Here is a 21,764-nt window from a genome sequence, read left to right on the forward strand (position 1 = left end):
CCCTACATATAGTATCATAACAGTGATGTGTGTTTTTTCTTAATACCGGTTGACTGATAAAACAGTCGGACTAACTCTCTGCAATGAAGCAAATTAGCATATTTCCCAAAAATGTCAAACTGCTTTTTATGGATAAGTCATTTTTTTTAACTTTATGAAGTTTTGCCATCACTTTTATCAGTCATCATAACAGTGAACACAACAGAATAATTACTGAGATCTGTGACAGTGGCAACATCACAACAACAAAGTGAAACAGGTCAAGAAGTATGAATGTTCAGACAGACGATTCAAGTGTTTCATTCTCTTCTTTAGAGATCAATCACGAGTCATCAAGGCAACAGAAAAATGATTTTACTGTTAGCCTTTGTTTTCTCTTAACCCTTTGATGCACAACATGGGTCTAAAAAGACCCACATTCATTCCCATGTTATTTAATGCTGCTGTGTGTTTCTGTGCTCTATCTTTTGATATCAACTTATTTTATGATTGAATATTCCAAGTATTCTTTAAATATCTTGTTTTTGATAACAACATATCATTATTTCTATTTTGCTTCTCATACTTTATGAAGAAAAAAACGTTTTTGTATTATTACATAACTAACTACTTGGCTAAGTAGCTTGCTAAGCTAACTACTTAGCCAGGAAGTTAGCTAAGTATTTAGCTTAGCAAGCTGCTTAGCTAAATACTTAGCCAAGAAGTTAGCAAAGTATTTAGCTTAGCAAGCTAGTTAGCTAAATACTTAGCCAAGAAGTTAGCTAAGTAGTTAGCTTAACAAGCTACTTAGCTAAATACTTTGCCAAGAAGTTAGCTAAGTAGTTAGCTTAACAAGCTACTAAGCTAAAAAAAAATGGATATGGGTCATTTTTGACCCATGTTGTGCATTAGAAGAGTAGTGACACAAAAAGGGATTTTGTTCAAAAATTAATAAAGGAAAACATAAAAAATAGGATGTATGATGATCAAAAACAAACTAAAAGAGAAAAACCTAGAATACTGAATGATGAAAATGATTTATTGCAAAGATATAGAACATAAAAACTGTCGGGTCACTTTATACCCATGTTGTGCATTAAAGGGCTAAGTTCAGCTAACCAATTGGACTTAAAAGATGAATCAGCCAGACTGCTTGTGTTTTTTTGTTGTTGCTCCATCTGGCTTCTTTTAAATGATGTTGCCAGATCTCAGCAGTTATTATAGTGACTGCAATATAATTGAGATTAAAAGAAATGCCCATAACCAAGAAAATAAAGACCCAGACTAAAGCATCCTATAAAGTGTCAGAGTGGACCACAATGATATTTTTCTGCTGTTTTCAGATGGAAGTCACCTTCAACTTCTTGGAGATCCGAGCAATGAACACGTATCCAGAACACCAGGTGACACTCTGAAAAAGTCTCCCTGCTGTTTTGACTTTCACAACAGCATGAAGAATTACTTTTTTAAACCTGCCATGTCCGTATTTATACAGGTTGTAATCGATACAGACAAGACCACCTACTCGCTGCGGCTGCAGACCCAGGACCAGCTGGATCACATGGTCAGCCACATCAACTACGCCCTCTCCCGAGTCTTCAACAACTCCATTTATGCGTAAGCATCTCTGAGCATCCCTGCCTGGAGCAGAGAAACAAGTCTTTTCTGTTTTTGTGTTGTATGTGCTGAGGAGCGAAGACAAGTTGGCCGACGTTAACAGCACTCGACAGTGCGTTGGCAAGTTGGCAGCTTCACTTTCGGGGCAGCTTTCCTCTTCAGCAGCCAAATGCGTTCTTGTGTTTGCTGTAGTTTGCATCCAACCCATTTCTGTGTCACGGTAGACTTTAACACCCAGCAATCAGTGGGATTAAATCAGCCAGCTGACACTGAGTAGGCCGTTACCTGAAGGCATTGTGTTGGCTCTTCTTTTTTCCCTCTTTAAAGCAGCTTATTTAGTAGAAGGAATGAGTAGCAGAACACTCAATCACTGACGGAGCAATAGAGTCAGGCCTCCAGTCAAAAAGACATTCTTACACAGTTGAAAATCCTCAAATGAGCTGTGTGTGTCCTCTACACTTTCCAAAAAAGGGAATACACACTAAAGAAAAAGCCTGGATAGAGTTAAGTTTAAAGTATGGGTGTGAGAGTTTATTCCTCTCTCTCTCTTGGGCCTCATCTACAGTTTCTAAGAGCAATAGGATTGACTGTGCTCCGGCTATTGACCTGCACAAGGCTATCTCCGCACTCTATCATCTTTCAGAATGGCTCTTTTCCATTTTTTTGATCATTCTCTGTCTTTCTTGGTCATTTTGTGTTTTGTTTTCTTTAGTATTGTTGTGTCTTTTTTGGTAATTTTGTATATTTTTTGGTCATTTTGTGTTTTTTTTAAGTAATTTAGTTTTTAACTGTCATTTTGTGTCTTTTTTGGGTCATTTTGTGTCTTTTTAAAAAATAATTTTGTGTCTTTTTTGGTAATTCTGTGTTTTTTTGGTCATTTTGTGTCTTTAAGTAATTTTGTCTTTTTTTTGGTCGATTTGTGTCTTTTTTTTTTGTCATTTTGTTTCTTTTTTGGGCCATTTTGTGTCTTTTTTTGGTCATTATGTCTTTTAGTGGTAATTTTTTGTCATTTTGTGGTCAATTTGAGTCCTTTTTTGCTTAATTTTATGTAATTTTTTGGTCATTTTGCTTCTTTTTTTGATCATTTGGTGTCATTTTGTGGTCAATTTGATTCTTTTTTTGTTTAATTTTGTGTCTTTTCTGACAAATCCCAAAGTAGCAAGTTGTTACTTTCCAAGGAGTCTCAGAATGGACCTTTAAACTTACAGCAAAGGATGCAATAGAGTCAGGCCTCCAGTCAAAAAGACATTCTTACACAGTTGAAAATCCTCAAATGGGCTGTGTGTGTCCTCTACACTTTCCAAAAAAAGGGAATACACACTAAAGAAAAGCCTGGATAGAGTTAAGTTCAAGCCCTGGACATTTTTATCCCATGATCATGTGATTGTATGGGTGTGCAGGCGAGCCAGGCAGAGTTTATTCCTCTCTCAGAATGGCTTTTTTCCATTTTTTTTGATCATTCTGTGTCTTTCTTGAACATTTTGTGGTTTTTTTTTAGTATTGTTGTGTCTTTTTTGGTAATTTTGTGTCTTTTTTTGGTCAATTTATGTCTTTTTTGGGTAATTTTGTGTCTTTTTTTTTTGGGCCATTTTGTGTCTTTTTGGTCATTATGTCTTTCAGTGGTAATTTTTTGTCATTTTGTGGTCAATTTGAGTCCTTTTTTGCTTAATTTTATGTAATTTTTTGGTCATTTTGCTTCTTTTTTTGACCATTTGGTGTCATTTTGTGGTCAATTTGATTCTTTTTTTGTTTAATTTTGTCTCTTTTCTGACAAATCCCAAAGTAGCAAGTTGTTACATTCCAAGGAGTCTCAGAATGGACCTTTAAACTTACAGCAAAGGATGCAATAGAGTCAGGCCTCCAGTCAAAAAGACATTCTTACACAGTTGAAAATCCTCAAATGGGCTGTGTGTGTCCTCTACACTTTCCAAAAAGGGAATACACACTAAAGAAAAGCCTGGATAGAGTTAAGTTCAAGCCCTGGAAATTTTTATCCCATGATCATGTGATTGTATGGGTGCGCAGGCGAGCCAGGCAGAGTTTATTCCTCTCTCAGAATGGCTTTTTTCCATTTTTTTGATCATTCTGTGTCTTTCTTGAACATTTTGTGGGTTTTTTTTTTGTATTGTTGTGTCTTTTTTTTGGGGCCATTTTGTGTCTTTTTTTGGTCATTATGTCTTTCAGTGGTAATTTTTTGTCATTTTGTGGTCAATTTGAGTCCTTTTTTGCTTAATTTTATGTATTTTTTTGGTCATTTTGTTTCTTTTTTTGATATTTTGGTGTCATTTTGTGGTCAATTTGATTCTCTTTTTGTTTAATTTTGTCTCTTTTCTGACAAATCCCAAAGTAGCAAGTTGTTACTTTCCAAGGAGTCTCAGAATGGACCTTTAAACTTCTAGCAAAGGATGCAATAGAGTCAGGCCTCCAGTCAAAAAGACATTCTTACACAGTTGAAAATCCTCAAATGGGCTGTGTGTGTCCTCTACGCTTTCAAAAAAAGGGAATACACACTAAAGAAAAAGCCTGGATAGAGTTAAGTTCAAGCCCTGGAAATTTTTATCCCATGATCATGTGAATGTACGGGTGCGCAGGCGAGCCAGGCAGAGTTTATTCCTCTCTCTCTCTCTCGGGCCTCATCTACAGTTTCTAAGAGCAATAGGATTGACTGTGCTCGGGCTATTGACCTGCACAAGGCTATCTCCGCACTCTATCATCTTTCAGAATGGCTCTTTTCCATTAGGGTCCACGGCACATGATTGCTTCCAGTGAGAACATTTAAAGCGAATAAAGAGAGGTGGGAGGACGAAGGGAGGGAAAAGTTGTTTGTGGGTTTGATTGCGCAGCCCTGTAACCGATTGGTGCCGCCGTATTGAAATCCACACAATGCAGATAGTATCAAGACAGCGCGCACGCACGCACACAAGCGCGCTCCAGGGGCGGGATGATGATTGTCGAGATAAGGTGGGGATTAAGGTCACGGATGTGGCTAGGTGTTGTGTGTGTGATTTGTTGACAAATGGGATTAAGGCTGGTGTGTGTTGAATGCAACAGTATAGTGGTGTAATCCTATCAAAAAGCCAAAGCAGGTAGAGCACAGTATTATGTACGAACACTGTATTTACTTTGTGATCCCAGCCTTTACCATTTTCTGCTTACTGGATGATTTTGGCAAAGAAATGTTTGAAAGAAAACAAGCAGTAAGCAAAGGAATATGCCTTTTTTATATTTATAAATATATATATAATTGCAGCGGGGAGCAGCAGCATCTTAAAAAAGCATCCCGGGGATTCGGTTTTATAGTTTACGTGTTATTTATTCACAACCAAAGCAATGTCATAAGCAGTTTTGACATTGCAGACGCTCACTTCCCATCTACTGGAGCGGCTATAATCAATGAAAAACAAGTCTGCTGCAAATTAGCATCCCGCCAATGCAAATAAGACAGCCTTATCATTTTGGAAATATTGTGCAGCTGTGTTTGGTTTACTAGACATATTTGGCTCTAAATCTTTGTTACTCAAATCCCCTTTTTGGTAGCATTATTTACTAAGTTGTCTGAGAATGTATTTTGATTCAAAACAATGTCTTCTGGGAGAGTTATATTTATATAATCATTGACACCTGGAAGCAGCTATGTACCAGCGTGTAGCGTCTCCTGGGCACTGAAGTGCTCCACTTCTGCAGCTGGGAGTTTGGTGCCTTGGTTAAGGGCACTTCAGCAACAGCAGCTTCGGGAGGGGAGAAGCAAAATATTTACCATCCTCTTTCTCCCCCCGACCTATAATTGGGACCAGAGGCTTTCTAACGGCAGCAGCACTGCTTCTTAAAAGTCAAGGACAGTGCCCCTCCTGAAATGATAATGAAGGCGATACATTTTCAGTCATGCTAGCAGTTTGACTCCAGGGATGGCAATGACTCTGTCGGTCGGTCCACTACTTTGGTATTTCATGATTCTGCAATACTACAATGTCATTTAGCAGACGCTTTCATCCAAAGTGACGTACAATTCAGAGTTAATACAACACAAGCAGAGATGAAGTCAAGAAACATAGCAAGAGTAATTGCTGTGGGTCAAGTTCAGTAGGATGCAAGTGCTTTTAGATTTGATAAGGATTCAGCAGATCCTATAGAGTTTGGAAGTTTGTTCCACCACCAGCGCACTACAGAGGAGAAGAGTCTGGTTCACTGTAGAGGAGTCTGGTTTGAGCTGTAGAGGAGTCTGGTTTGAGGTGTAGAGCCCTTCAGTGGCGGAGGAGCCAGACGCCTTTCACTGGAAGAGCGTAGTGGGCGGGAGGGTTTGTGAACCTGAACAAAGGAGTTCAGATATGCAGGAGCTGTGCCCGTTGCTGTTTTGTAGGCAAGAGACAGGGCTTTGAATTTGATGCGGGCTGCAATATTTTAGTCTGGAACCAAGTCATGGGCAAAATATCAATATTATATCAATATCATCATATGAGACTAATTTTTGTCCTCAATTTATAGATAATGTAATATCATAAGTGTAGACTTTTCCTGGTTTTAAAGGCTACATTACAGTAAAACCATGTAATTTTGTAATTGTCTAATTACATTTAGATTACATTTGTTATTGACTTCAAAATGGGAGTGTAAAATTTGTATTTTTTGTAGAGTTGCGTGCATGGTACTGATGTGCTCAGCCCCTTCTTACCCTGCTATCTATCTGTTTATCAGACCACAAATTATACAAGAATTAGCTAGCTAGATAACCCTCAACGCCACTACCCACTGCTGAGAAAACTTCACTAGGAGGAGAGCATCAGACCCTAGGTGCTTTGGTTTTTGTTGACTCAATTTAAGTTGCTATAGAGCGCTAACTAAAAGTTTGTGTCCTCACACCGTCCGCCATTTTTCACTTTCTTGCTACCTCATTTAGTGGCTGGCTAGCTAGCTAGCTAGCTTGCTATTTCCACCCTTTGTCCCTATGCTACACTGGCTACAAAATATAAGAAAATAAACAATATTGTCACTCATTACTCTTCTTTACAAATCAAATGCTGAGACTGTCATTGTGAGCATATTAGGGGAGCGTGTCTATGTTCCCCTCTTTGTATGAGACTGGAGAACATAGGACCCTCTTTCCCTGCTTTTCCCAAAAAGGGTCCTATGTTCCCCAGTCTGTTACTTTTTCCACCATTACTGCCAAATTCCATGGCAAATAGACCCTTTTTCAGAAAAAGGGTCCTATGTTCCGCGGTATGTATTGCTACAGGGGAACATAGGACCCATTTTGGGAAAAACGGGGAACATAGGACCGGGGGAACATAGGACCTGGGGAACATAGGACCCTTTTTGGGAAAAACGGGGAACATAGGACCCATTTTGGGAAAAACGGGGAACATAGGACCTGGGGAACATAGGACCCTTTTTGGGAAAAATGGGAGAACATAGGACCCTTTTTGGGAAAAACGGGGGACATAGGACCCTTTTTGGGAAAAATGGGGAACATAGGACCCGGGAACATAGGGATGACTCCCTGTGGCTGTCATTGTGAGCATATTAGCATCCTAAAATTAGCATTTAGCTCAAAGCACCACTATGCCACTAACTACAGCTTGATTGTTCTCTCCTCTCTGTTTCTCAGTCCTCCGATCTGTCGAGCAGAGGGAGACCTGACCGAAGGAAGTCACAAGTTTTCACCAAACTCTGAATCACCATTAGAGCCCCAGAAAACATGCGGTGAGTCCTCTATGATTGTTACACACCAGAGTCTGTCCACTCACTGACTCACACCAAATCATGTTAGCGACTCATCCTTAAGTGGGTCAGAAGACCAAAGTTGCTGGATGCTCTCCCTTTCTGCTCGTAATCCCATTAATCTACACCAAGTGCTCTTTCATGCTGCAATACTTTCATCTCACCTCAATATTTACAGCTAATCTCTCTCTCCGCTGACTATCTGTCTCGCTCTTTCATCTCTCCCTCCTATTCATTCCTACATACATCCTCTGCCCTGCTTTATTCTATCCTTGCTATTTCCGATCTGTTATAGTCTGCTTTGGATTGATTTGTTGTCTTCTTCTCTCCATCTTTCAGGAGGTTTTTCTGAAACCTATGCAGCTCTTTGTGACTACAATGGAATTGGCTGCAAAGAAGAAGTGCAGTGGGTGAGAATACTTTACATGCTGTATAAAACCTCCTGTTTGTTGTGTTGTTTAAGACTGCAATTCCCAACCCTTTTGGTCTGAGGTACTCCCACTGACCTGTCGGATGAACTCATGTACCCATTCATCAATTCCCACTGTGTGTTTCAAATGACTTTTCAAACACTATTCATTATAGAGAAGTGGATATTGTTCTTTTCTTTCATACAATAGAAATGTCAGTATTAATGTTTGTTTACTCAGCAATCAAACTGCTTCTACTACTTGCAGTATAGCTGTATATTTTTCAGCCGTGCATTACTTCTAACTAACTATTTAAACAGTTTATTTAATTACTTAAAGCTAATTATTCCAGCTGGTTATCAACTACTTGGAGGTTTAGAAAATTAGAAACATTTAAAGGACTAAATTGAGTCTTAAGTGCTTTAGTCAGTGTGTTAAAATGTAAAAAAAAAAAAAAAGTCAAATACTTTTCAACTACTTATCCATTACTTTATGCTAGCTATTTCAACTACTTATCCATTACTTTACGCTAGCTATTTCAACTACTTATCCATTACTTTATGCTAACTATTTCAACTACTTATCCATTACTTTATGCTAGCTATTTCAACTACTTATCCATTACTTTACGCTAGCTATTTCAACTACTTATCCATTACTTTATGCTAACTATTTCAACTACTTATCCATTACTTTATGCTAGCTATTTCAACTACTTATCCATTACTTTACGCTAGCTATTTCAACTACTTATCCATTACTTTATGCTAACTATTTCAACTACTTATCCATTACTTTATGCTAACTATTTCAACTGCTTATCAATTACTTTATGCTAGCTATTTCAACTACTTATCCATTACTTTATGCTAGCTATTTCAACTGCTTATCCATTACTTTATGCTAACTATTTCAACTACTTATCCATTACTTTATGCTAACTATTTCAACTGCTTATCAATTACTTTATGCTAGCTATTTCAACTACTTATCCATTACTTTACGCTAGCTATTTCAACTACTTATCCATTACTTTATGCTAACTATTTCAACTACTTATCCATTACTTTACGCTAACTATTTCAACTGCTTATCAATTACTTTATGCTAGCTATTTCAACTACTTATCCATTACTTTACGCTAACTATTTCAACTACTAATCCATTACTTTATGCTAACTATTTCAACTATTTATCCATTACTTTACGCCAACTGTTTAATTCTTTACTTATAACTAACTATTTCAGCTGCTAATCCATTAATTTAAGACAAATATTTCAACTGATTGTCCATTAATTTTAGTTCACTATTTCAACCATTTATCAATCGATGTTACTTTAAGCCCACTAAAGTACCTTTTAACCTTTCATTCATTACTTTTAGCTAACTGTTTGGTTATTTGTTTATTCAGTTCTTTAACCCTTATTTTGTCTTGGGGATAAAAACCGACCCGCTACTAATAAACAGCAGAGGAAACCCTTCTTAATGATTTTTTTTATTATAATTTTTTTTTAATGATGAAATCATAATTTTTATTTTTTTTAATTAGCTTAGCTACTCTGGGGTCCATGGTTCCATTTTTGGTAATCACTACACTGAAAATTTTTTTTAGCCCTGTAATTATTATTTCAGTCATCTATATAAATTCTACAAAGAAATACAAATTCAGTGCTTTTACTTTAAAATAGCAGTTTTTCATGTCGTGCATTACTCAGTGAGTGTTTGTTATTATGTGTCCTCAGTTTTGCATCTAAATTGAATAATTCGATCCAAGTAATATTCACTAAACCAGTTCATTGGCTTAATTAGTTGATATTTCCAAGTAAAATGTCATTGAGGGACATCAGTGAATCTGCAATTTACTTGTGTATTTTCATAAAAAAGTGGTTCTATTAAATAAATATTACTTAGAAACAGCCTGAGTAAAGATTCTGTGTTTTTTTTAAGTAAATGTCATGTCAGTGTTTTAAATATTCCCCTCTTTTGTAAAAATCAAGAAAACACACCTCTTTAAATGTTATGTCCCATCTCTCTCACTCTCTGTAACTCAGTGACACATTATTTGTTTCTTTTCTCTCATCTTTCCTCTCTTCCTCCCCTCCTCTGTTCCAGGATGTCGACACCATCTACCACTCTCAGGACAACAGGGAGTTCAATTTACTGGATTTCAGCCATCTCGACAGCAGGTGACATACTTTATTGACATCTTAACCACACACAGGCTGATTACAGTATGCCAGCATGCACTGATTGGAAAGACACAATTAACTTATTCCAAACATAGACTGCTGCAGCCTACAGCGCAGTCACTTTGTGTGTGTGTGTGTGTATTGGCCATCTACTCAACACATTAGATTTGAAATGAAGCAGTGAAAATGAGAGTAAAGTGCTGACTTTCGGCAATAATTTGAGGGAGTTTACATTCACATCAGCGGGCATTTAGGGGACAGACAGTAATTGGACAAGTGAACACAAACTCATTATATTTGATATTTGTCAGTTCTGTTCTGTTGCAGCCAAAGTGTGGCTGTCTGTAACCCACAGAAATAAGCAGATATTTGGCATTCTCCTATGTGATGCTTTGCCAGAAGAGAAGCAGCCATCTTTAAGGTCCCCTTCCACTCCAGAATGTGTTTTGTCAGATTGTCACTTTTCCTAATTTCCCAGCTGAAGGGGGAAATGTGTGTGTGTGCACTCCCTTAAAATATGAGATTCAAACCTACGCCAGAATAGCTACTACTTTGAAAAAAGCCAATCCAAAGATGTAAAATAAAACTAAAAGCTCAAAAGCAGAGCAAACTTGTCGGTACAGAGCTCAAAAACACAGTGTAACACATGGGTCTCAAACTCGCGGCCCGCGGGCCAATTGCGGCCCTCGTGACGATATTTTGTGGCCCCCACCTTGATATGAAAGTTTAATGTGAGTTTTATATGAATGGCACTTTACCGTGTTGTGTGTGGAAGGTCCCTTTAATTACTTTTTTGGTAATTTTGTGTCTTGTTTTAATAATTTTGTCTTTTAAAAAAATGTTTTGTCTTTTTTGGTAATTCTGTCTTTTTTTTTGGTCATTTTGTGTTGTTTTTTTTAGTAATTTTGTGCCTTTTTTTGGTCATTTTGGGTCTTTTTTTTTAAGTGTCTTTTTGGTAATTCTTTTGTTTCTTTTTTAAGTAATTTAGTTTTTTTCTGTCATTTTGTGTCTTTTTGGGGTCATTTTGTATCTTTTTAAAATAATGTGTATTTTTTGGGGGTAATTTTGTGTATTTTTTGGTCTTTTTGTGTCCTTTTTGTCATTTTGTGTCTTTTTAAAGTAATTTAGTGTTTTTTACAGTCATTTGTGTCTTACTAAAGTAATTTAGTTTTTTTTCTTTCATTTTGTGTCTTTTTTTTGTAATTTTGTGTCTTTTTTTGGTCATTTTGATACTGCCTCCAGCGGCCCCCAGGTAATTTGAGTTTGAGACCCCTGGTGTAACAGATATTATAGTATGTTTCACAGCCTCTAATGTTGTGTCAGCTACTGCCAGTTACAAGCTGACAAACAACGTAAACAAGGTAAAAGATTCTTAACATTCTGATACGTCAGCTAGTTCACAACAGAAAACTCCTCTGGAGTCTGGAGGCTCGCAGATTTTTCATCTTACAGAAAAAACAGACCACATGTAGATACTACTGCTGCGGTCCAAACTACTCTTTAATCTGTTGACCAAGTACACAAGCAGCAGCAGTGGTGGGCTGGGGCGGGGGACAGATCCTGAATTTCTCAGTGGGGGAGGAAGAGATGGGCTCCCAGGTCCTTTTTGAAAAAAAAAATCTCTACTTTTTATGTGGGAAAAACCATGTTAAATAAAATATTAATCATAGCAGATTATTTTTACATACTTTAAAACATGTCTGGAGGGGGACTTTAATTGTTTCCCATTTTTAACTTTGGTCTGGTCTTCAGAAAGTGAAATACCTACTTAGCTGTACTGGAGTTTTAAGTGCTGACTTTGCCAGTCAAGAACATTTTAGTGGATGGCCCAATGTAGATATAATTCCATAAAAAGTTTAAAGATTGGTATGAATATGCAAATGATTTTCAAAAGTTTAACTACTAGACACAAGAGGCCTCTTACTTTACTGAAAAGTTCTACTTGATGTGCACTGGAGGTTTCAAGTTCCCACATCACACTTGTGTAAGTTGAATATTGGGACACATTTGGCTCCAAACTAGATCTGCTGTCACGAATCCTGCTGGTACAGACAAAGTGGCAACCGCCAAGGCAGAAAAATAAAGCGCCAAAAACTGTAGTTCATCAAATAACCACTTGGCTGCAAAAGTGAGTCCATCTCCATAGACTCCCATGTTAAAGTGCCCCATTTTACCCGTGCTCCATCATGCAAAATTTTAGATTAGCCAGGAGTTAGGAGGAGCTGCTAAGATGGCGATGGTTGGAGCCAAGCTCATTGAACTTTATTTTGACTCTTTGGGAAGCTACAGGTGACGTCCCATAGACTACATCCATTTATTCTGTAGTCTATGGCAGTAGTTCTCAACCTTTTTGAGTCGCAACCCCCAATCTAACATGCATGTTGTCCCCTGCTCACTGAACAGAATCTCACAGTTCAGATCAGACAAACTCAGTTGATACGATAAATTTTGGACAAATAATGAAGCAGACAACAAGTTTAAAGGTCCATTCTGACCTCCTGAGTGTGTAACAGTCAGCTTCAAGCCAGAGACTCCTTGGAAAGTAACAACTTGATACTTTGGGATTTGTCAGAAAAGACACAAAATTACCCAAAAAAGAATCAAATTGACCACGAAATGACACAAAATGATAAACAAAGACAAAAATGACCCAAAAATTCCATAAGATTAAGCAAAAAATGACTCAAATTGACCAAAAAATGCCCACAAAAAGACACAAATTGACCAAAAAAGGCACAAAATGACCAAAAAGGGGAAAAAATGACCAAAAAAGACAATAATTGACCACAAAATGACCAGAAAAGACAGAAAATGACCAGATAAGACAGAAAATGACCAAAAAAGACACAAATTGACCACAAAACGACCAAAAAAGACACAAAATGCCCCCCAAAAAGACAAAATGAGAAAAAAGACACAATTACCAAAAAAAGACTCAAAACGACCAAAAAGACTTGAACACATGAACACTTTAACACAGTGGAGACAGAGCTGACTTCCAAAATGATTTGGCGACCCCCAGAAATCATCTCGGGACCCCAAGGTTGAGAATATCTGGTCTATGGTACCTACACAGTTCTAAGGTACTCAGAGAGACTTTCCCCCTTCATCTGATGATTGAAAAACAGTCTTCTATTGTCAAACTCTGCACATACACCACTTTGCACAGTGAAGGTCAAACTTCCAAGTGAAGTAACAGTAAGCAAAAACACATTTTGAGTGAAGGGGCAATTTTGAAACACTTGTTAGCCTACATCAAATCCACCTTTCCCACACAAGTTCTTTTGTAGAAACAGAAGTTGGTCCAGAGGTTCTGGTTCTGTGCCGCTGTGCTTTTGATAATTGAATGTTCTCAACAGTGAAAAACAGACTATACTCTCTTGCTACAAGGCTAGTACAAGAGAAATCCATCATTATCTACAACACTGTACAGACACATGCCTTTCTAAATCAAACAGACTATGGACCAGTGTAATATTCTTTGCCAGCGTTGGTTCAAAGTGGAAACCTTGCAATTCAGTACTACAGTTTGCAAACAATGGTCTGTTTTTTATTCTGTTTTTAGTAGTCTGTGGGTGTTGGTGTACATGACCCCTCTTGTTTAATGTATTCACTAAACTCTTCATCTATCTATGAGTTATGTCAAACTAATTATTTCCTGGGAATTAGTCAATTTAGAATTTGCCCGTAGGCTTCACTACAGTGTATGAACGCCTTACTAAGCCCTGGAGCTACACTTTCCTTGTGGCACAATTCCGATTTATCTGATTCCCCTGCCTAGCGAGAGGAAGCCATCATTTTCTAAATGATGTAAAAAAAACAACTGTTTTTGTCATTTTTAGAACCTGAATATTTATTTAGAATTGTAGAAGATAAGACATATTATCCTTTTGTGAAAATATTTCTTTTGCCACCTCTACACACAATGCATTGACAGGAAAGGTGAGTGCACACACCGGACATGTTGTGGCAGACACCAACCAATACTGGTGTAACCTGATAATGAATTCAGCGCTTTATCCTCATCCATCCTCCTCTCCCTCCTCTTTGTTTGGGTGCATTGTTAACAGATACATGATATATGCTTTTCTTGTAGCTGCTTAAGGAGTGTTTGCTGACCCACTGGTCGATGTGGCACATGTCATGGGACCTATAATCTCTATAAACTGATATCCACATAAGTATGTAGAATCTGTCGGCAGTGGAACAAGATTTTGGTATTGGAAGTATTCTGGTTTCTGTTTGAAGTCCGTTTACAGTCCAAGTATTGACCAGTCACCCTTGAGAGGGCTTTGGTTGCATGCAGGGAAACATTCAGTGTGCAGAGCAAATTAGGCGTAACGCACAGGCCGAAATGCAATCTTGGAACCCATTGGCGATCATCTGATGCTGATTGAATGGCAAATAAAGAGCTAATAAAAATTCACAGCTGTGACCGGGGGCATTATGATATAAGGTTTTCTGTTTATCCGTCCGTCCATCCATCCCATAATTGGGAATTCAGATTTGTCACAAGCGTCCACTTGGACTCAAGGATGTACTGATTAGATTTTAATGGTCAAAGGTTTGACTCACTGTGACCATATGTAAGCAATATGTCAGGGATACTTTAAGGGAACCGGAGCCGTTATGTTATCAGGTTTTCTGTCCATCCATCCCATTCTTGGGAATTCAGATTTGTCACAAACGTCCACTTGGACTCAAGGATGTACTTATTAGATTTTGATGTTCAAAGATCAAGTTCACTGTGACCATATGCACATCCCATCCTTGTGTAAGTGATATGTCATGAATACTTTAAGGGAATTTCTTAAAAGTTTTAAAAAAAAAACCTAAAAATTGCCACTTCGACTCAAGGATGAACTGATTTTAGAATCAAAGTCACTGTGACATCACAAAATGCATTTTTAGCTATAAATGAGGAATTCATACGCTAAGACCAATAGCCGAGATTGTGGGACATGTAACTGAAAATCCATTTGCCATTACTATCAAAAAGACAGTTGTCACCAATCAACCAGGACTGAAATGTTTGGGGTTGTTCATCCATCTCATTCTTGAGAATTCAAATTTATCACAAATGTCCACTTGGACTCAAGGATGTACTGATTCGATTCTGATGGTCAAAGGTCCAGTTCACTGTGACCATATGTTCATCCCATTCTCGTTTAAGCAATATCTCAGGAATGCCTGAAGGGAATTTCTTCAAAGTTTGCAAAAAAAATCCCCCAAAATTGCCACTTGGACTCAAGGATGAACTGATTTTGGATGTTAAAATCAAGGTCACTGTGACCTGACAAAAGATATTTATCGGTTATAAATGAGGAATTCATACGCTAAGACCAATTGCCGAGATTGTGGGACATGTAACTGAACATCCATTTGTCATTATCACCAACAGGTGTCACCGATCAACCAGGACTGACATGTTTGGGAACTTTACTAAAGCTGAAATTCAACAGTTTACAGTTGTGATGCTTCAAATCCACTTTGCTGGAGTTCAGACCCAGAACAACAAACAACCAATTGACTGTGAATTGTTATTAGCTCTTTATTTGCCAGCTGTGACCAGAGGCTTTATGTTATCAGGTTTTCTGTCCATCCACCCCATTCTTGTGAATTCAATTCATTTGTCACAAATGTCCATTTGGACTCAAGGATGTCAAAGATCCCATTCTTGTGTAAGCAATATGTCAGGAATGCCTTCAGGGAATTTCTTCAAAGTTGGCAAAAAAATCAACCAGGACTGAAATGTTTGGGAACTTTACTAAAGCTGAAATTCAGCAGTTTGAAGTTGTGTTGTTTCACATCCACTGTGCTGGAGTTCAGACCCAAAACATCAAACATCACTTCTTGTCCTAATACTTTCTGACTACTCTGTAGTTTTGAAAGACTTTCCGTCCTCTGCATCATGTTTTACAAAAATGTTTTCCAGACAGTACAATGCATCTCATCATCTGTCATCCCTCGTCTTATCCAACATTAGAGTGGCTCGTCTAACAGGACCCTCCCTGGGTAAAATGTTAAGTGTATTAGTCTGTCATTCGTTCTCCGGCTCTCTGGCTGTCCTTTGTCTCTGTTCCGTTCTGTTAGAAGTTTGGCAAGATCATAGAGATGGGGAATGATCAGCCTGTCAGAGGCGGAATCCAGTGCTGGGAAACAGCTGTAAAACGCCATATGTCTTCTCCTCTACCACCCCGCTGGTATCTTTTTAACTCCCCCATTTCCTCTCCCTGACATATTGAGGGAAAAGTGTACGTGTCGCTCGAGTGCTGCCGATCATTGAAAGATTTGACAGCTGACATGCAAATGGAGCATTCAGCCTAACTTTCTTGTCTTTTCTTTGAGGAATGTTTTGTCCTTAGAAAACCCCAAGGCCTATGGAAATCTTTCTACTTCCCTGTGTAGAAACAACAATCCCGACCGGAGAGGACGTATTCACACTTAAAAATGCATTTCTCATTATAGGAGCGAAGCCCTACTATGCTGCTAAATCAAAAAGCCATTCATAGAAGCACGATTGCAGCAGCAACTCATGAATATATTAATGTCTTTCATATTGAGAGCCAAAATCCCTGCATCGCTGTTGTTTTTCCTTCGATATTTTATGTAGTGTGTGATAAAGAGAAAGCCTTTGCAGTGCAAGCTGCCTGCCTATGCTGTTTTGTAAGATCTTCCTTTAACACATTGTTCCCTTGAGCCAACAATCCAGTACTAAAGACTCACTCCCCTGTAATTCTAGAGAAGTTGTATCAACTGAAATAGAGACAGGAAGCAAAGATTTAACAAGAGTAAGCATGGAATTGCAAAAAACAGTGCAGGGAAACAATCAAGAAATGGTGCAAATGACTGAAGGAAGGACCTAAAGGTTGGTCTTTCAATGAGCATGTGCCGTAGGCTATTTGTGGTACATTACTCCCTTCCTCCCTTCCTTGTCCTTCCACATTTCCATCCTCTCCATCTACCCTGATTGAGCCCATCTACCGTTACCGCGAGCGACAGAGCGGTGCTTTTTCTGCTGACTGCTGTCCGTCCAAACATCGTCTCCGCTCATTCCTCCCGACTGAAAGCGGACACCTTTTTCTCTGGCCCTGTCTCTTCCTGTTGTCATCCACTTCCTCCGTTTTCTCCGCTTTCATTTTACTCAGCTCTCTCTGTCTCTGAATCCCTCACAAACAAACACAGACACACACACTCTGCCTGTCTCTGTCGGTTCTGTCTGCGGGTTGACAGCATGTTGCAGAGGGGACTGCACATGTGTGTGTCAGTTTAGGTTTAGACATTATGTTCTTTCATATATATGCATTTGGACCTCCTCTGGCAATTCTTACTAGACCAGGGATGGGCAACTTAAATGCTGCAGGGGGCCACAATTTTTCATGTTCACTACCACAGGGCCACATATAGGACCGTGCACTTAACCAGATATGATGAAACTGCAATTTTAAATATGTTTACAGTGCAGTAACTTAACGTATTTCATGCTCAAATGCATGTACACTGCAAAAAAAGTTTGTCTAAAACAAGATAAAAACAGTAAATCTGAGGGAAATGATCTTGCTGCATGGACAGATAATTTCACTTGACAAGATTTCTGAAATGAAGATTATTAAATCTAGAAATAAGCATGTTAACAACACTTAAAATAAGAATTTAACTCTTAAAACAAGATGAATTATCTAGCACTTGTTTTATCTTAAGAACCAAATAATTTGCAGAGTATAACAGCATAAATAGGAATACAAAAGGTTTGAAGCAAATAAAAAATAACCACTTACTGTGATTTATTTTTTTTCAGTGCAAGAACAGCAGACCAACATTAATTGCAAGAAGTCAATTTCTGCATTTTTACACAGCACTTTTAAGATTTCATGCTCAAATGCATGTAGTTGTACTGAGGGCCACTTCAAGTGCGGCCCCCGGGCCTCCAGTTGTCCATCCCTGAACTAGACTATCTTTAGGAGGCTATAGCCGGCTCTGTTTTACAGCTTTGGATGGATCTTATGACATTAGACATTCCAAGGCATCCATTGGTCCCAACCATGCCGTGATATCTTGTTGAGAAGGAGGCTAATGCCCCAACATTAGGTGACATTCTTGCCGCGAATGCCCGGACATGGTGATTTTCAAAGGGGTCCATTGACTTCTGACCTCAAGATATCTTAATGAAAATTGGTTCTATTGGTACCAACGAGTCTCCCCTGCTAATCCCATACAGTTTGGGGCAAAAACCATGCAATTTTTCTCATGCACTACAACGTTGTTTCCACCTAATGTATTTGAATATGTCTGGTCCCTAAAAAGGCTTGGAAACTTGGAGACTCTTGTGGAACCAACGAGGCCGATTTTATTAACACATGATGCTGTTAGTCCCCATAGTAGCCATTTCATTGGAGTGAGAGGGTTTTTTTTAACTTGACCTCACTGTATAAAATGACCTGTTGTGACTTCTAGGATAAAAACAACCTCATGAAACTTTTCAACCACAAACTAGAGACCTAGAGCCTTCAGAGGATGTATGGCTTTTCTTGGTATATTAAAAATTAGGGGGCCATTCAATCACCAAAAAAGCCAATTCTTGCAGAAATCTTTTGTTTTTTATTCCTCAAGGTCTTGGTGTCTTAATGTGGTGTTTAGGAGGGATTTTTGACCATTTTTATCAGTTCTTTAGTGGTCAAAACTGGTCAAATTTAGCACCAAATCAAATACAAATGTAAATTTATTTTACATACCCTGTCCCCCTCTAAAAACTTGCATTTTTTTTTCTTTCTTTTTTTCTTAAATGTGTCTTTGTAGCAGAGAAATATCCACGCCTTACTGCCCCCAAAACTTGTTGGGGCACTTCTTGCCTTGACAATCAGTCCTCTGTGTGCATACACACACATTCACACATTCACACATTCACACTAATAAGGCTGCATACAGTGTCCAAATTTCTCCAGCTCTCTGTCTGGTTAGTTGTGTCTGTTACTGAAGCAGGACAGCGGCTCCACAGCTCACTGCTACCATCTGCCTCACCTGTCACTGCTACAGGACCTGAGTCACGCTCTGGACGGGGTTAGACTCTAGCATTGATTTATTACCATACCAGATACTGGTGTGCTTCAAAATCCAACCATCTTCCAACAGCTCATGATGGTTCAACAATCAGCCAGATTGCTGTCAAATCAGTTTTGAATATTTATAATCTCCAACTCAATGATTTTTGTGTCTTCTGACCTTTTTGACTCTAGTGCTACCAATTAGGTCAGAATATCCGCCTTCCATGGTTAGAATATTCCCACAACGTGCCATTAATATTCATTGTCCCCACAAGGTGAATAATAATGTTTTCGATGACCCCCATCGACCGACAATAAGGAAAATATTTCACTTTTACGCAAGAAATATGAAAATCTAATGGGCACATTCCCATGAAATTTACTGAGCAGATCCATGCTCCCTCGAGGAGGAACCCTGTTTATTGTGGACACTTCATGTCCTTCCCATAACTTTACCCACAAGCTATTAAATAATCTAATAGGCTTATTTCCATGAAATGTTCCGAGAGATGTCTGGCACCCAGGGAGACTTTGATTTGAAGGACCCCACGACCTTTTCTCCTGTAACATCTCTGGAGAAACTCTTTTTGGATGTTGGAGTCTTTAGGGCTTACGAGAAGGTCATAATCAAAATTTAATAAAGTCAGGATTTTATTCAATTAATTTCTGATTGTTTAAAGGCCAGTCAAGGCCTGATATGCTTAAAAACTTAAAAACAGACATGAGGGGTGTTTCCATTACAGTCCAATACCCGGAATGAGGCGGGTCTCATTCACCGAAACGCCCCTAATTTGAATATTAGCCGTACTGAGCGGTCTTTTGGCCGGACTTTTTTTGTCCCTAGAGAAGAGCAGGGTCTTTTTTCTCCCCTGAAAAAAGCCTGGTTGCTGATTGGATAGAATGCTAAGCAGGATGTGACGTAGTAGTCTACGCCACAACACGCGCCATTTGTAAAAGCCGGCGAAGTAGCGCTTAGTCACAAGCGACAATAAACATTAGCCCCTTTTTATAGTGTGGTCCCGCTAATCTCCGCTATATTGCTGGAAAGATCTGTGCCAGCCCTTCGCCTTCGGGCGTTCATAGTGATCCCGCAAAGGCAAAGTCATTTTCTGCCCTTTCATAGTGCAGTCCGGCGTCGCGGAATGAGGTGCACAGTAACACAGTTCTAACAGTTAGCTCTGTAGCAGTACAGTGTGTATGTGCTAACAGGCTAACAGTTAGCTCTGTAGTAGTACAGTGTGTATGTGCCTCTGCTGCAGGAGGTGTTCACTTAGCATTTTCTGTTTGTTTACAACAAGCACCAGACACTCTGTGCACAGTTAGCGATGCCGGTTAATTCACAATCACGATGTTTATGATCAGCGGAGACGCTGTGCATAATTATCCATGCTGCTTTGTTTATGATCAGTTGCTGACGTTGTGCACAGTTCAGGGTTCGTACGGGTGCTTGAAATCCTTGAAGATGCTTGAATTTAAATGTTGTATTTTCAAGGTTTAAAAAGTACTTGGATTTTGGATAAAGTGCTTGTAAATGCTTGAAATTCTTCCTGTATTTCTCTTGCAATCTGACTAGATCCATCTATAGACTATAGATAACCACATGTTCAATGTAAAAAATAATGAGTAGCCTATCTGAAATGAAGACCGTTCCTCCTAAAAGTGTAACACCATCGCTGTTGGTATGGTTCAGTGAAATCTCCCCCTTTTAGTATGTAAGTACTCATCTAAAACATGCAATTTACAACAGGTGGAAGATACTGGAAAAGCTTGAAAATGGACCTTGAAAGTCCTTGAAAAATGCTTGAATTTGACCACTGCTAAAGTGTACGAACCCTGAACATTATCCAACTCTTTCTAACTTAAATCTCTCTTAAATCTCACTAAATTGCAGTCCTAAACCTAAACGTCTCTGTGTGAAGAAGCTACCAGCTGCACCAACATGTCCTCATGTCCTGCACAAGCACAACACACTGCATGACTGAGTGAGACATCACAGAGGTCAATTACATGTCCTGCTGTCAAAACATGAATCAACAGTCCGTGTCGATGATGAATCCTGACATGTGCATCATCTGCTCAGACACACACACACACACACACACACACACACACACACACACACATTCTTGTACTTCTATCTTTGTGAGGGCCCTCATTATAGCAAGGTTAAAATAGTTTTGATTTTTTTTATTTTGGTTTTAATTGGGTTGTGAATTCTTGTTTTCAAATTCAGTTAGTTTTAGAGTGAGTTTGCTAGTTTAAAAAAAAAAAAAAAGTTTTCAGAGTGAGTTTGCTGATTTTAGTTTAGTATTTTTTTATTTTTTTTTAATTGTTTAGTTTTAATTTAGTTTTTATTAGTTTTAGTTTTTTGTATTGGGGTATTTGTTGGGTGGGAGATTAAATGAGGTCACAGTAAATTCTGCCTTTATTTCCTTTGTCTGATCCATCTTCATTATGTATGAAAAAAGTTGACAAAGATGAAAATGAAGGACATTTTCACTATAATTTTAGTTTAGTTTAGTTTTAGTTAGTTTTGTAACCACACAATACAGTTTCAGTTAATTATCTTTTTTTTAAACAAAATTTGTATTTTTATTTCAGTTAACAAAAATGTTTTTTCAATTCTAGTTTTCGTTATTTCGTTTCGTTTTCATTAACTATAATAACCTTGTTCCCGAGCTCCTTAACCTAACCTTCACCATCACAACTAAATGCCCAACCCTAACCCTAACATAAACCTAATGTAACCTGAACCCTTAAAACAAAGTCTGAAATCTCAAAAAAGCCTTTAAATAAGTGAGGACCGGACGAA

General features: G+C 38.4%; 1 protein-coding gene across 1 annotated transcript in view; it reads left to right on the top strand.

The window, feature by feature from the left end:
* carmil3 (capping protein regulator and myosin 1 linker 3) overlaps positions 1-21,764 on the top strand; it is a 193,435-nt gene that overhangs the window by 41,181 nt on the left and 130,490 nt on the right. The window contains exons 4-8 of the mRNA XM_059345443.1: positions 1,323-1,382; positions 1,475-1,596; positions 7,199-7,293; positions 7,651-7,721; positions 9,835-9,908. Of these exons, the coding sequence (XP_059201426.1) occupies positions 1,323-1,382; positions 1,475-1,596; positions 7,199-7,293; positions 7,651-7,721; positions 9,835-9,908 (422 nt within the window). The remainder of the gene's footprint in view (positions 1-1,322; positions 1,383-1,474; positions 1,597-7,198; positions 7,294-7,650; positions 7,722-9,834; positions 9,909-21,764) is intronic.

This window comes from Centropristis striata, chromosome 11 (assembly GCF_030273125.1).
Source record: "Centropristis striata isolate RG_2023a ecotype Rhode Island chromosome 11, C.striata_1.0, whole genome shotgun sequence".
NCBI lineage: Eukaryota > Metazoa > Chordata > Actinopteri > Perciformes > Serranidae > Centropristis > Centropristis striata.